We start from the raw sequence: 16,295 nt of genomic DNA, 5'->3' as shown, positions 1-16,295 counted from the left end.
CCTTCTAGGATGGAAATTCATTTACTGCTCTCAATTTTAGTGTTACAGAGAAGATCTATCTTTCCAAAACTATAAGAGGTCAGTTTGAAAATTGGGTGATTTTTTTGTTTGTTTCATCATTTAATTTACTACTGGATTCATCAGCACTGCCTTTTTTTCTTCTGCCATCTTAACTCTTAAACAGAGACAGAGAGAGGCAGGCTTTGAGCTGAAGAAGACCAGGAAGCTTTAGATCACCTAGAATAGATGAAATAATCAAGGTTTGGGGCAGGAAGGGAAGGCGGCCAGTGCTCTAAGGACATACAGACAGTGAGATTCCCAATCAGAAAATGTGCTTTAAAATAAGAGAGATTAATTATTAATCATTAACAGGGGAGACCCAACGCTGGAAACACTATATCCATTAAACACTGCAAACTACCGCCCTAGGGACACCAGCTGTGGGGGGTTAACATTCTCCCCGGAAGCAAAGCCCAGAGTCTCAGCCCCAGAACTGCAGGATTTCCACCAGGCACACGGAGCAAGTTTCCAGAGTTTCAGAAGTCGGATTCTGAACATTCTGTTAATGTGATTAACGCCACTGACTTGCAGCCTTGAACACGGTTGTGATGCTAAATTTTAGGTCATATACATCTTACTGTAAAGAAATCCTATTGTGAGAATTTTAATCTGAACATTTTAATTCAAAGTATTTAAAATCCAGTCAATAGCTCTAAAATGCGATTCCAAAGCGGGAAGCCCTCTGGACCAGGGTCCCCCCCTCCCCTCCCCTCCCCTCCCCCTGCCCCCGCCCCTGCCTGATGGAACCTGGGAAAATCCCAAGGTCTGGGCCTTGTCCCTGATGGCAACATCCTCCCAGGGTGGACTGCATTACAAGAGAATGTCCTCCAGTCAAAGGAAGTGACCTCAGGTTGGGGGAGGGGACTTCTTTCCTGCAGGCCCCGCCTGCCGTGTCCGCTAGGCTGAGGAGGCCTCAGATGCCAGTGTCTGGACTCTGCCCTCCAGCTTCTGAGAGCTCCCTGAAGGCCGGGCTTCCTGCCAGCCCCCTGCTCTGCGGTCGAGCGCACGCACCTGCCCGGGGAGGAGGGGTCGGAGACGGCGTGGACCATGTCTGTGGACAGCGCGTCCAGCACACTCGTCAGAAACTCGTTCTTTTTGGCACCAGGACAGCCTGAAAAAGATCAAGCGTGGACGCCTTTTCATATTTCCCAGAACTCAAAGAGTACAACAGATCTTCCTCTGTAATGGGAAGAAAGGCTTATGTAGGATTCAGAAACCAGTGTGCTGCTGCTGAGAAAACCATAATTCAAAAAGAGACACGCACCCCAGTGTTCACTGCAGCACTGTTTACAATAGCCGGGTCGTGGAAGCACCCTAGATGTCCACTGACAGACGAGTGGATAAAGAAGACGTGGTACGTACATACAATGAATATACTCGGCCATAAAGAGGAATGAACTCGTGCCCTCTGCAGCAACATGGAAGGACCCAGAGATGATCATACTAAGTGAAGTCAGACAGAGAAAGACAAGTATCATAAGTGATATCACTTATATGTGGAATCTAAAATATGACCGAAATGAACTTATCTATGAAACAGGAACAGACTCACAGACATAGAGAACAGACTTAGGATTACCAAAGGGGAAAGGTGGGGTGGGGGGAATAAATTAAAGAGTTCGGGATTAACACATACACACTACTAACTATAAAATAGATAAGCAACAAGAATCTACTGTAGAGCACAGGGAACTCTACTCAATATTCTGTGATAAGCTATATGAGAAAAGAATCTGAAAAAGAACAGATACATGGATACGTATAACGGAATCACTTTGCTGTACACCTGAAACTAACACAACATTGTAAATCAACTCTACTCCAATATAAAATAAAAATTAAAAAACAAATCAGTGTGTCGGGCGTGCTATATCAATGAGCTCATTTGAACACTTGTAAGCGCGCTGCAATCCATATACGTCGATTTTAAAACAGTTTCTGTAAATTACAATCTCTAAGATTTATTGAATTATTACTATGTGAGACTGAGAGATTCCCAGGCATTAGCATCTCATTGGTCCTCAAGCTGCAAGCCAGTAGGTAGCATCACTGCCCCACATTACGCAGGAGGCCCCGGAGGCTGGGAGACACCCCAAGCTCACATGGCCGGAGAAGACACGGCCCCAGAGCCCTGTCACGGGAACCTGGGTCCGAAGGCAGTGGAGGGCCTTCGAGTAATTCTGCAATTGGGTTTACTTGAGGCGTAACGTTCTACAGTATACTTTACCTTGACAACTTAACTGTCCCTAAACTCCGCTGCACCCTCCTTGCCGTTTCGGGATAAAGAGATGCAGCTTGGCATGTCTTTCCTGGAGTCTGGGAAGCAGGCGGAACACTCCACATGGATCGGAGGGTGGTGCTGTGTTATGACGGCCAGGTCGTTCAAAGACCAACGTGTTTATACGGTTAGAGAACTCTGGGTTTCATAAATTCCCTTTTGACACAAGTTTTTGTTATTATTATTCAAGCGCATGTTAATTGCCTAGAGCAGGAATCCATGTACACCAGTTTCCACTTCATTAAACACACATATCAGAAAACAGATGCGAATCCCTAAGGGTCGGGGAAGAGTGAAAATAGAGCTGTGTTATTCCCTTTTTCCCTTTGAATGCAACTGGAAAGGTAGATTATAATCTATAGGGAAACCCCCAGGACCATTGCAAGAATGTTACTTTTCAAGAAAAAAATTATTATCTCATTGACTATTCCCTGGGGAGGCAATGGCAGACTTGAGGCTGCAGGCGTGTCTGGGACGGTTGGGGACCTCGGGGACCTCCTGCAGCCCTGTCAGCGCCAGCTCTGAGACAGGGCAGCGCCCTTTGCCCTTTGTCACCGTAACGGATGCTCCTGAGAGCAGCTCACCTGACCACCGAGAGGAACAGAGAACAGCAAGCAGGCAGGCAGGGATGTGTCGGGGGGTATGCGTAACCCGCCCCGGTCCCGGCTGCCCCCGTGAAGTCCCACAGCCCGGCTGGCATCAAGATAACCCGGGAGGGACGTGGTGCTGGTGGGAAACACGCAGGTGTCTCTGGGAAAAAGGCTGAGCTCATGAGACACCGCTCGGGGCTGAACAGCTGTAAAAAGGCATTGTGCTTGTGTTCTGTGCGGTGAGTATGACTTCATGGGGACTCACCCCGGTTCCTTTTTGCTGTTAATTTTATCATATCCCCCCAAAGGAGGTAAAGCAACACAAGATTTTAAATTAGAAGGTGATATGTATGCATCGGGAAACATAAGGCTGACAGCACCTAAACGCTTTAGAAGGCTTTAACACAACAAGCAGTCAAGTTTAATCTACTTCTAACCCAAGAAATATGAAATCAATCCTGCTATAGCATGTTCTTAACGTGGTATAAATTACAGACTGCGAAGTGCACAGATCTTTCTGCTAAGGATTATATTTCGCAGTTGAGAGCTAGTTTAGTCCAACAAAAGAATACTTTTCATATTTCTTTGCAAAGACACTGAACTTTACTTCAGTAAAGAAAAGGGAAACACGGTTTAGGCTCAGAGAGACAGAGCTGCCGCATCCTGAGACCAGCCTGCAGGTGATTTCCACCCCCCGCTTTGTGCACACACCAGGTAGACCTGCAGATGGGAAAGCCCGCTCGGAGCGAACGCTTGTTGGGACCCAGGCGGAGGTCTGGGGTCCGGGGGCGAGCGATCTTCCCAGACCCGTCAGATCACGGTTCTCGGGGCCGAGGCCCTCACCTCGCTTGACGGGGAGGCACAGACGGAGGGGGACCTCGCAGTGTGAGAAGCGTGGCTCCGGATTTTCAGGACAACCACGCATGAAATAGTAACAGCAGCGCCATTTCCAAACAAGCGCGTGGATAAGCAGGGACGGGGTAGCGCCCACAGAGATGCACGCTCCGGGCAGACAGTGCCTGCGTGTCCGGGGTCGGGAGGGGTCGAAGGCCGGCCAGACTGAGGACGAGGAGGTGAAAGGACCTCGGCCTTCGCTTTACTCTCTGCACTTCAGCTCACGTGCCTTTAGTCACATATCCTGAGAGGACGCTTCCTCACGGGCACACGAGAGCCCCAGGCATATGCTCATGTTGGTACAGTGTTTGTAAAAGTAAGAAATCAGAATGAAAAATTAGCACATTATTAAGGAGTGAATTTTCATTATATGAGAAATGACATAAGTACCATGACATCAAAATGTCACCACCGTGAAATGGACCGGGCCTCGAAAAGGAGCGATGGGGCTGGCGGGGACAGGGACGCACCCCCCAGACCGCGGGGCTCCCTGCAAAGCACAGAGCAGCGCTGAGCTCCTCCACAGTCGCTCCCTCGGGCCACGGTGACGACCGCGGAGATCTGAGTCCTGCCCGCAGCCCACGCTTGTGGCCACGCAGCCTCCCGTGTCCTGGGCTCAGCTCATCGAGTTGTCCCCCCGGGGACATCGAGTGCCCGGGGACCCCCCCACCTCCTCCCAGCAGCTCGCCTCCCCTTCCGCCTGCACGGCCTCCATGCGGCCAGAAGCGCCCATCAATCTTGTGTCCTTGAAACCACAGCCTGCAGGCTCCGTGACGGGACACCTAGTCACTGTTTATTTGTGTCCACCCACAAGCTTGTTCCCTGCTGCACGTGGAGCAGAGCTCAGAAGGCTTGGGTCAGGGGAGGCCCAGGGCAGGGACGGCCCCATGCCAGGAACTTCCATGCAGAACGGACAGCCAGTTGAAGAAACATTTGTAGAGAGAGGAAACCAGACTGTCCTTTCAAAGCTGGAAGCAGAAGGACTACAGCCATTTACTTACAAATCTGAGGCAAAATAAAAACAGCCAACTTGTGCTGAAGATGCTTAGCTGATTCCATTTACCTGTGGAATCCAAGGAAAATACTCGGCATCCTGTTGCATTTCTGTGCAGACGCTTGGGTTCTGATCCTGGTTTGTCCCCCAGTGAGCTGGCGGCCCCATCCCAGGGCAGCCCCTCCCCCCGCCTGTCCCCATCCTCAACCCCGGCTGCTTGTGTGCAATGAGCCGACCGGCTGCTGCTTCCCAAGATGCGAGGCGCCACTCGGCCCCAGGGAAACTGGTTCGTATGTGATGCCTTAAAAAATTATCCTACTTGATATCTCTTAAAATGAATGTGTTCTACACTGTCTACAAAACATCCTTATTTTATTTTATTTTTTATTTTATTTTTATTTATTTATTTATTTTTTTTTTGCGGTGAGCGGGCCTCTCACTGCCGTGGCCTCTCCCGTCGCGGAGCACAGGCTCCGGACGCGCAGGCTCAGCGGCCACGGCTCACGGGCCCAGCCGCTCCGCGGCACGTGGGATCCTCCCGGACCGGGGCTCGAACCCGCGTCCCCTGCATCGGCAGGCGGACTCCCAACCACTGCGCCACCAGGGAAGCCCCAAACATCCTTATTTTAAAAAACAAAAGTTTTTGGTATAGAAATGACTGATTTCAGCAAATTTACTTATACAGTTTCGTCTTTTCCCTTTTTCTTTAAAGTACAGATGGAAACATTTTCAGGACTGCTTCCTGGACCACATCATGAAACCCTACTCCATATGGTAACTAGGGTCGCTTTCTTCCCACCAGCTGCAGCACTCAGGATCCCCCGCTAAAGGAAACCCGACACCAGAGGAGGGGAGGTCGGAGGGTGGCGATGTCCTCCTGCAAGTACCAAGAGAAGGCATGGGATGGTGACAGTCCGTAGTTCTGCACCCACGTTAGCCAACATCAGTCCCTACCTGTAGTCGGAGCATCACCCAGCAGGCGAGGTCTGTGGGCTGCTGGGCAGGGAAACCGGGAGGGGGGCGATCCCACTAGATGACCAGGTGACCTGATGGGATGAAAAGTGTCACAGGACAATGACACGAACTAATCTAGCTTTCAAGCATCTCACAGAGCAGCTTAAACTCTTCATCTGGCTGGTTTATTATTTCAAATGTCTAGAAAACTAATGTAGGTGAGAAATAAAATGAAATGGAAACAAAAATAACACCTTTCTCTGATTTTTTTTCAGATCTCTCTGAGGAGCTGTGTGTCTGTGCGTGTGTGTGTCTGTGTCTGTGTGTGTCTGTATTACACCTGCACACTTATTAACTCCATTATAATTACCTACTTTTCTGTTTATAGGTTTAACTCCTCAAATTTGGAAGTCAACCAATGGGAAACAAATTTCTCTAAATTTTTATCAGGCATGTGTCACGTCTGTCAAAGAACTCTGGCATATGGCATCTTAGGATTCCCTGTGAGGAGGCAGCAGGGAGACACATGGGTGCAGGAGGTGAGATGCAGGAGGTGAAGTGAAAGAGGTGAGATGCAGGAGGGGAGGTGAAAGAGGTGAGATGCAGGAGGTGAGATGCAGGAGGGGAGATGCAGGCATCCCTCCTCCCTTGGCCCATGGCTGCCACAACAGGGCTGAGCAGAAGCCTGGAAGTGTTGTTATTTTTCTGGACTTGGTCAGAACTTTAATGGAGGAACTGAACATTCCCAAAGGCCTGTATAGTGTCTTTAGTGAAAAAAAACAGAGAGAAGAACTTGGGCAGATAGAAAATTCTCCTTGCAACACAAAATCCCTGAAGATCAAAGTTTTATGGTAATAAAGCCAGGATTTAAAACACACACATAAGACTAGTCCTTCTCCCAAAGTTTTAAGAATGTATCACAGAAATTTTCAGGGAAGTCTAGTTTTGTGCAATTTCCCCCAGAGTAACGTGAATGCATTTTCCCTGTAGGGTGTGGGTCAGAATTGAGACCCACCGTTCGCCGCCCTCAAGGGTTCTGAGAAACGGGAACCCAGTTACAGCCGCTCCTCTAGGAGCGTGAAGAAAAGCACTGGTAACTGTCTCTTCGCAGCGGAGTAGAGACCCACTCTTGCCTGAAGAGTACCGCAGTCTTCAGGCTGCTGACTCCGCGTGAACTTTAGGCGCCAGATTTTAAATCCCTTTATTTAACGAGCAATAGTTTGCACTACATCAAAGCAGCTGAGTGGTGTGTAATTTCTTTCTCAATTACCTTGACCTGAAAGCAAGTGTAGACGCAGGATGAACTGCGCTGCGCACTTTCCCTGCGTGTAACCGGCGGGCCGCAAAGCGCTCCAGGTGCGAACCGCGTACCTCCCGGACCCTGAATGTTGCGCCTGGATCTGCGCGTGCAGACACAGGGGCTTTGTCTCCTGGTGGAAGACTGTCCTCGTGCAGCTGAGGAGGGGAAAGTGAGGCATCAAATAAAACTATCCACGGGGTCGATCATCTGCAGAAACGGGAAATAAGCTGCTGTGACACTCGTCCTCACCGTTTAAAACACAACAATCCAGTGGAGAAGAGAAAGAGAAGCTCTACGGAATCTGCCACTAAGTCAAGGGCGTCTGAGACCCAGAGACAAAGGTGCAGAGGGGCCCTCTGGCCCAGGAGCCCGTGCAACACCCGCTCTGCTCCGCGGCGGCTCTGACGGCTCGACTGCGGAAGCCGGCTCTTGACACCCCCCCCGCCAACAGTCCCCAAGCACGGCAGCCCTGCGTTTGCCCTCGGCCGAAACGCCGGCCTCCTTCTAAGTCCACGTTCTCCTCAATTCAACACTGAGCTCTCACGGGTTGTCTCCCAAGCACTGCCTTCCCTTAAACACGTACGACACGCCCATCTTGGGCCACGGGCTCCACGGAGGGGGGTCCCCGCACCTGGGGTCTGCGCTATTCCACTGACTTGCACCTTCCAGCCCCCATGCTTCCGCCTCAGGACAACCTGCCAAACGGGTGATCGTGGCGAGGTTCTGCCAAGGGAGAAGGATGAGGGGAGGGAGAGGAGGAGAAGGAGGGGGGAGGGGGAAGGGAGGGAAGGAGGCGATACGTGGAAGGTTGAGGTTCCGGCTGACCTGGAGAGGTGTAACCCCCGGTGGGAAGGGCCCTGCATCGCCCCCACTGATCAGGAGTTCAGAGACTGCCGGGCTGTAGTCACTGCGCTGGGGCAGAGGGGCACAAACAGGCCAGGGCCCTGCCCCCTCCTGCGGGTGGACGGCGACAGCAGACAAGTCCACATCTCCCTGCTGAGGACCCGGGCCCCGAAGGGTGGCGCGAGCCCTTTGGAATAGGCAGGAGGAGAAGCTCGTGCAAAGGCCCTGGGGCTGGGGGCGAGCACAGGCTCGCTTCCTTCGTGAGGAAGCCAGGGCGCATGGAACAGACCAGGAAGGACAGCTGGAGTGAGAAACGGGGTGCAGCCACCGCGGGGTCCCAGGAGCCACAGAAGGGAGTCAGGGCTTGACCTGGAGGGAAACCGCAGCCCTTGGAAGATTCGGAAGAGCCGCACCATGTGACTAGTGAGTGTCACGGAGCCCACTCTGTGGGTGTTCGATGGACAGTGGGGTCCCCGGCAGCCCGGGATGAGGCTGTGGCCTGTGGTCCAGGGACAAGATTGCTGAGACCAAGATCAGAGTGCAGCCCAGAGACCTGAGAAGTAGGTTCAGGGGAAATCGGGTTGGAGGGGGCAGCGCTCCAGGGCTGGGGCTACGGCCAGGTCACACAGCCCCCCAAACATGGCAAGGACAGAGGACATTCCCGGCAGAGGGTGCACTTGGATTCAGTCCCCAGATCGGTTCTTGTAAAGTTGCTCCCACCGTATTTCCTACAGGCGCAGAAGGAGTGAAGGATGACGTGTCCCGATACTTCCTCCATGAAACATTTTATGTCCCTCCCTTAATTTAATAAGTGCCTTTTTCTTAATTTTTAACTTTATATGCAGTTTAAATGTTTAAAAACGTTAAACAGAGATGATTAGAAAAGTTTCATTGGTCACGCTTATTGTAAGATCCATAAAATATCTGTGGCTAATGAAAGGTACATAAAGTGTATCTTCATAAATCCTCCCTCCAACTTGGAATTGTTTGAGTGTCATGGTCAAGATGACGGTGTTAGAACCAGGTGGCCCCTGCACGGCAGGAAAGCACACAGTCAGGATGCCTATTCATCCTTTAAAACGTCTACGTGGGAGACAGTGAGTAAAATTCATCCTCAGAAAACGCCCTGAAGAAACAGCACAAAACTTTCCACTCCTAAGATAAAATCAAAATCACTACTCTTATGTATTAACTCTAATTTTTTAAATCTCTTCTATATTTACATGTTTTATATACTGTATTTATTTTTTCATATTTTCAACACAGTTTTTCATTATTCTAAACAAAGAGGTTTGGAGGCTTGAGGTTGTGCTTTGATTACTCAACATTTAGTAATATCGGAGTTGCGTTAAAGTCGCTGCCTAAAGGGACCCCAGAAATCATTCTCGTGGAGATGTGGTCAGAGTCGGGGCTCAGAGAATCCGCCTTTTCATTCACTAAATGCCCTGAGGTTCCCTCAGCTGTGATGTTCGAGACACTCTTTGCCTTTGATTTAATTCTCTCTTGGGTGGGTCATCTGGGTCCAGCATGTGCACTAGGAATTTGTAATAGCTGATAAGTTAACTGTGAATATTTGTCTCAGAGACAGTGTTTATGTTTCCTGAGTCTCCCTACATTTCGCAAGGACAATATTATGTCCTTCAAACATTCGTTTGATAGCTACTTATTAACCACATGCTAGGTGGAAAGCACCGTTTTTACCCTTAAGGAGCTTATAAAGTAAAATAGTGGTGGGTGACGAGAGAGGAGGCTTTATGGCGATAAAGTAAGACAGATGTCAGTTTTGTGGGAAGCACAGACTTTCTGGAGGTCTCCTGTCGGCCGAGGAACAGGAAGCCTTTGAGGACACGGGTCCACGTCATAGTGGGGTGTTTTGACCAACAGATACCGTTGGCAGTATTAGGGGTACTTCCGATCATCCCTTCGAGGCTTTCCGGAGTCAGGGGGCTTCAGCAACAAAACAACGACTTCTGCTTGGATTTTCTCGCGAGCACAATAGTTTGAACGTTACCAGGCTGACGGTGAAATGCTTAGGTGGCGCATCTTTAAGACCACGGAGAAGGGATAAGAGTGGACTGCCTTCTCTCGGACGGCTGGGACACCCCGGCCCTTCGGGAAGCCATCCTCACTCTGGGAGATGTGACCTGAGGTTGTGCAGGCACCGCCCTCAACACAACTCCGCAAAGCAGAGGACGGAGCCGCGAAGGGGACAGAGCGCATCCTTATCCGGGGACGAGGCTCCTGGGAGACGCGGCCGGGTGCACGTGGCGCCGAGGACCCGCGAGAGGAGCTCTGGATGTGCGCGGCGTCCCAGCAGCCCTCGGAAAACCGAGGTCGCTGTGCCCAAGAATCGCGTGTGTGCGTGTGACACTCGAGAGAGAGCTGTGAGGCTGCGCTGTGTATGGAAGCATCGCTTCCCGTTTTTGCACAAACACGTTTGTTTCTGCTCCGCCCTGCCCTCCACCAATGGACGCAGCAGTGCGGGCGCGTGTTTCTGAGAGGATTTCTGAAATATTTCCCGAGACGATGGGCCACCTTCCTGTAGGCGCTGAGCCGGGCCGTCCCTGTAAAAGGACAGCTGCTAATTACCACGCGTTCCAGGCCTGGGGAAACAGAGACAGCCACCCGGTTCCCACTCCAGCCCCGGGGGGGTGAGAGCCACGCGGCCGGGAGGCACGCGCGCCTGCCCCGCCCGCAGCGGAGGCAGGGGCCCCGCCTGCGCCCCGACCAGCGGGGTCTGACCTGGTGTCCGATGGGCGGATGAGGAACGTCGGGTGGAAGCTCGCGCGGCATAACCAGACGGAGGCCAGGCCGGGTCCAGGTGAGCCGGGTCCGGGCGGCGCGGGGAGCTCTCCGCTCTTCCAGGGGCTCTCGGCGTGGGTACCCTGGCGGGCGCAGTGCCCCCCGGCCCCCAGCCCAGCGTCTGCCTGGCCCGGCCACGAGGGAGGAACCAGCAGGCGGTCTGGGCCCAGCGACGGGGCCGGACGTGTCCCCCCAGCATACAGGCCGGGAGAACCGGACTCGGGCCCGGCGTTCAGACACAGGCTGGGTGCTTTCTCTCTGCAATCCGCTTCAGTGGAGGAACCTTTCCTTCCAAACTCCTAGTTCATTTACTTTTACTTTTGATAGTTTGCTCTACAGTACAGGCTCTTTCGTATCCTTTACGAGGAATCCAGGAAAGAACGCGGGCTTAACAAGCAGATAGATGGCTCAAACCACACACCTGTAAAATGTCATCCGCCTCTGTCCGAAGACGATAAGCCTCTGCTCTTCGATGTGCTTGTAAATTACACTCTATAGCACCCGTGACCTTGACTGGATTTCAAGTGAGGGTGCACTTCACTAAACTTTAAAATATTCCGAGTGAGCAAGTGTTTTCGTGGCCTTCCCATAACGGGACGGGTGACTTCCGCTGCCTCCGTAAGGGCCGGTCAGCACGTGGGTCACCGCAGCCCCGAGACGGAGGCCTGGGCTCAGCCGCCGGCGCCCCCGGCGTCAGGGGAGGCCCCGCGCCTGCCCTGCCTTCGCTCTCTTCCCCCCCCCCACCGGCCCCACTGAGCTGGCCGCTCAGATGCCCCATCCCCAGCAAACCGTACCATGGACACGACAGCAGCAACAAAACTACGTGACGGTCCCTGATGAACCAGAGAAAACAGGAGGCGAGGGACAGCGCCGTTGACGGCCAGTGACCAGCAGCCAATCTCTGGGGCCATCTGGGGTTTTAATCACCCAAACGCATGCCACAGTCACCTCCTCAGAGTCCCAGACACAGAAACAAAGCCAAGGTGATGACAGAGGGGGATTCTGGTGCCGCCGCCGGTGAGGGAACTGGGCCCCGTGAGCCTAGGGCTCTCCACGCGGGCTGGGGCCGCCCCCGCTCACGTTTCCAGGGACCCCACCCCCCGCATCAAATAGAGCAGGGACCTGGGCCATCTCTGCAAGCTCTGTAATCTCATGATCCAGGGGGAATTTTAAACCGACGTGAGGGACAAGAGGTGGAAACGACACCACCTCCGAGGAAATGCCCTCCTCAGCCTCCGTGCCGGCTAATGGCCCTGCAGACTCTCTGCTCAGCCCAGCCGGAGAGTGGACTCATCCCAGGAATTTGCTAGAATGTCTGCATCTTAGGAACAAGTCCCAATTTGGGTCAATTTTCAATGCAAAGGTTACTGTAAACCTTCACAGATAAATACAGTAAGAAATGGCTGCCCCCAAGCGTGTTTCTTTTTCTTCCCTGTGGAATGGAAGCAGTTACACACTTGGTAGAATTCGGGCAAATCGCCTAAGGTGGGGCCTTGCGGAAGCAGAAGGTCTGGCCACATTTTGGAAGAAACAAGTTTTTTGTGTTTTTTCTTTCCTCTACGTCTAGACCAGCCACGCAGAGCCAAAAATGGCGAATTCAGTCGACAATTTGATGAATGAGACGAGAAACTACGGCTGAATCTAAACAAAGAATACTCTATCCTGAAAGTGTCGACTTCTGAAACGTTTCTAGGGCAATGGAGCCAAGCCCTCACGGCCGCAAGGTCTGCCGGGTCCAACTCAAAGTCAATGTATACGAACAAAAGCACACAGGAGTCATTTTCCCTTCTTCAAAAAAAAGTTTGTTTCTTCCTCCTATCACTTAATCTTTGCCTACGTTTCGAATTCTTCTCTTTGAGTCACAAAGAGAATGATAACAGAACAACACTGCAGACTTCGATGTTGTGACCTAAACTACCACAGACCTACGCGTCCCAACAGACTCATTCTCTCGGCCAGTCATGCACCGTCTTCCCGGCAGCGTGCGGCTCGGGTCCACGTGGATTGCAACGTGCCCTCCTGATGGAAATGCTCCACTTTCATCACCAGCCCTGCAGCTCCACGGCCGACCTCTCCTTCATTCCTTTGCACACAGGGTCCTCTGTGCCCACCTACACCCCCCACCCCCGCCCACCGAAGCCCCCTTCAGGGCTCTCCTCCCACCATGGCTGCCCAGGACCCTCCAAGCTCCCAACAAAAACAAAGGAAGACTGTTACTGTAAAATAGAGCTACTTGAGTACCCCTGCCACAAGAAACACTGAAAACACATATTTAATTCAGGTCGAACTTGGTGACAGGCACTTTTTAAAGCTATGGGCCGACAATATGGGGTTTTCTGGGGTTGACAAGGCGTGATAGAGCTGGCTTGGGGGAGTGAACACAAAGTCAAAAGAGGTCTGTGCTTATACTTTGTTTTTGTCATCCAATGCATAATAATGTCATTCAAAGGCAGCATCATTTCTCTTGGGACTAAAGTCTGCTGGCCCGTAAGTGTCCACACGGAAGGTCCCAAAGGGTCCAGCGGTCCTGGTCGGGTGGAATGTGGTGGAGCCGCAAGCTCCTGTCCGGGCAGCGGGGGTAGGGGTGCGGCTGCGAGCAGGACACCCACGCTGGGCCCTGAAACTCTCCCGCAACTGAACAGAGCCTCTGGGGTCTGGACACGTTACGTGGACGAATTCAGCTGAGGTTTCCGGCAAGAGGCAGGCGCCCCGGCTCAGACATCGTCCCCGGATCTGTGTGTCCGCGCAGAGCCCACGCCCAGGGCTCGTTGCCAGATGTCCATTCTATGTAACACTGCTTTCAAATTAGGATACGCATTAATTAGCGAGCAAATGTTTGTATTTATTCTCCCGTACCTCCTGGAATGACTTGCAGCAAAAGCCCTGGGCCTATCTCACCAACAACTGTCTGTTAAACCAGTGAACAGTGTATGTAGAAGATTTGTGCTTTCAAAGCTGCCTTAAAACAGATGAACTCACACCATAACTACCTCCAAAAATAGAGAGAGAGAGAGAGTTTTAACACAGAACACTGATGAAAATGAAGGCTTACAAAATGAAATGCGGACCGGGAGGGCTGGATGGCCACACGAGGACCAAAGCACCACTGAGAGGGCGGTCCAGGGGATGCAGCGAGCTGAGGGGCTCTTCGCCCTGGAACCCCACCCGGCCCAGAACTCCACATCCCCACAGGCTCTGCCTCAGCACCACGCCTGTTGGCTCTGCCCAGCTTGGCGACGTGTCTTCTGAGTGACCTTCTTCACCACCCAGGGCCCGGACGCCGTCGGAAGAGCAGGGTAACGTCCTTCACGGAGTCTGAGCACCACCGACATCCCAGGGAAACAGCTCTGAAGGCTGCGGCCTAAAGGCCTGCACGCGGCTTCTTCCCGGGGCATCGAGGGACCCCACCTCCCACAGCAGCTCTCTGGGGGCCGCCGTCTTGCGCTGGGACAACTGCTCTGCCCTCCTCCACTCAGGACCTTCACTTCCCAGCCCTTGGAGGGAGCCGTGCCTCTAGGTCACTCTCGAGTGAGCATCTGAAAAGCAGCTCAGGACGGTAGTGGACCCGAGTCACACATCACATAAAGTCACGTGGGACTAAATGCTCACAGACTGACCAAGAGCCACACACGTTTTCTAACGAGAGCAGGAAACCAGGAGGGGAGCCGACAGCGTTGATGTCTCTGCTGTGCCTGGAATTCAGGCAGGGGCCACAAACTAAGGCCCAAGACGGCCCCCATCCCTGATGCTGTGTAAAGGGCACGACGGCCCCAAGGAAAGTCCCCGAACGATGGGGTGCTCGGAGGAGCCTAACCCTTGAGAACCAGCTGCACATGCCCACTTCCCACTTCAGTTACAGGCCTCTCTGAGAACCGTATGTTCTGAAGACTTGCAAAATGATGATTCCTTGTAGATCTCGGCGCAGCCGCCATGGAAACAGTACGGAGGTTCCTCAAAAAATTAAGAATAGAACTACCATATCATCCAGCAATCCTACTTCTGGGTATTTAGCCAAAGCAAATGAAGACTCTAATTCGAAAAGATACCTGCACCCCAGTGTTCACAGCCGCACTATTTACAACAGCCAGGACATGGAAACAACCTAAACGTCCATCGATACATGAATGGATAAAGATGCAGTGTACACACACACACACACACACACACACACACACACACACTGGAATATTACGCAGCCGTAAAAAAGAATGGAATGTTGCCATTTGCAGCAACATGAATGGAATAGGAAGGTATTGTGCTTAGTGAAATAAGTCAGAAAGAGAAAGTCAAATAGCATATAATTTCACTCATATGTGGAATCTAAAAAACAAACAAAAACCGAACAAAATAAATGAACAAACTAAACAAAACAAAAACCAACACCCAGATACATAGAACAGGTTACCAGAGGTGAAAGGCAGGAAGGAGGGGAGAAACAGGTAAAGGGGTCAACTGTGTGGTGACAGGTGGGAACTCACTTTTGGTGGGAGCACGAGGGCGTGTAGACAGAGTAGAAATATAATGTTGAACACGTGACTCTTATATAACGTTATCATCCAATGGGACCCCCAAATCTGTTTCTTTAATGAAAAAAAATAAAACCAGGGGGTTTTTGGTGAGAGCTAAGTATTGGAGACGTCCATTACAGCCTGGGCAGGAAGTGGCGGGGTCCCGGGGCCTCCTGCCCACTCGTCAGCCTACGGGGTCCCTGAGGGAAAAGTCCCCGTGAAGGTGGCCAGCAGCTCGTTTCAGCCAACGTGCAGTGTTACAGGCACTGAGCGGTGCTGAGCAAACCTACGACACGGGCTCAGCTCCGCCTGCAGGAGCCCTGGGGGAGCGGGTGTGCGTCACCCCCTCTTCTCTGAGGAGCAGACAGAGACTCAGAAGGGAGAGATTACAGGACACGCCACTGGACAGTGGCCGCACCAGGCTCCCCAAATCCACACAGACGAGGGCAGTGTGTCTATGTCCTCTTACCCCCGGTCTACGTCACGGCACGCCTGCACCCATCACTTAACCGAGGACACCGTCCTGGGCTCACCTCCCCGTCATTTCTGAGATGGGGGCGTTTGTCCCAGAAACGAAGGGATAGGGAAAACGTATTTCAAACCTCTGGGGAGGAAGCAAGTCTGATATGGTTTCTGAAGGTTTCAAATATCAGAAGATTTCATACATATGCATTTCTCAATGTTCAAATGATTATCTGAATATAGCAAATTTCCCAAAGTTTATTTTCCAGATCATCCACACCCCTGCTTATTCTGGGCAGAAGAAGCACAAAGGAAACTCTCCACAGAAGACGGATAAGGTACTTTAGTTCACATTCTGAAAAGAGAAGTGGGAACTGGATTGGTCTGGTTTCTCACCGACACTTGTAATGTAAGAGAGAGGGAGTGAACTCCTTGTGGTTTGGAGCGGACGCTGTTCCAAGGGGACCTGCATCCAAATGCACGGGACCGCCCAGGCTTCACCTCTGACCACCTGTGACGTCTCCTCGGAGACAGAGGTGCGCGGACTGGCCTCTGGCTCAAAGGCTTCGGGAACAAGCTGTTAAGAAGAGCACTAACATCCAGGGAGCTT

At 52.0% G+C, this 16,295-nt stretch overlaps 1 protein-coding gene across 6 annotated transcripts in view; it reads right to left on the bottom strand.

The window, feature by feature from the left end:
- Window positions 1-16,295, bottom strand: part of SMOC2 (SPARC related modular calcium binding 2) — a 155,832-nt gene that overhangs the window by 11,719 nt on the left and 127,818 nt on the right. For all 6 annotated transcript variants that reach the window (XR_010836137.1, XM_059083330.2, XM_059083331.2 and 3 more), the window contains one exon: window positions 1,072-1,171. Coding sequence is in view for 5 of the 6 variants with exons in the window: in XM_059083330.2 (XP_058939313.1) it covers window positions 1,072-1,171 (100 nt within the window). In the remaining variant the exon portion in view is untranslated. The remainder of the gene's footprint in view (window positions 1-1,071; window positions 1,172-16,295) is intronic.

Source organism: Kogia breviceps, chromosome 13, assembly GCF_026419965.1.
Source record: "Kogia breviceps isolate mKogBre1 chromosome 13, mKogBre1 haplotype 1, whole genome shotgun sequence".
Taxonomy (NCBI): domain Eukaryota; kingdom Metazoa; phylum Chordata; class Mammalia; order Artiodactyla; family Physeteridae; genus Kogia; species Kogia breviceps.
Note: the sequence above shows the minus strand (reverse complement) of the source record. Positions and strands in the feature narration are given on the sequence as shown.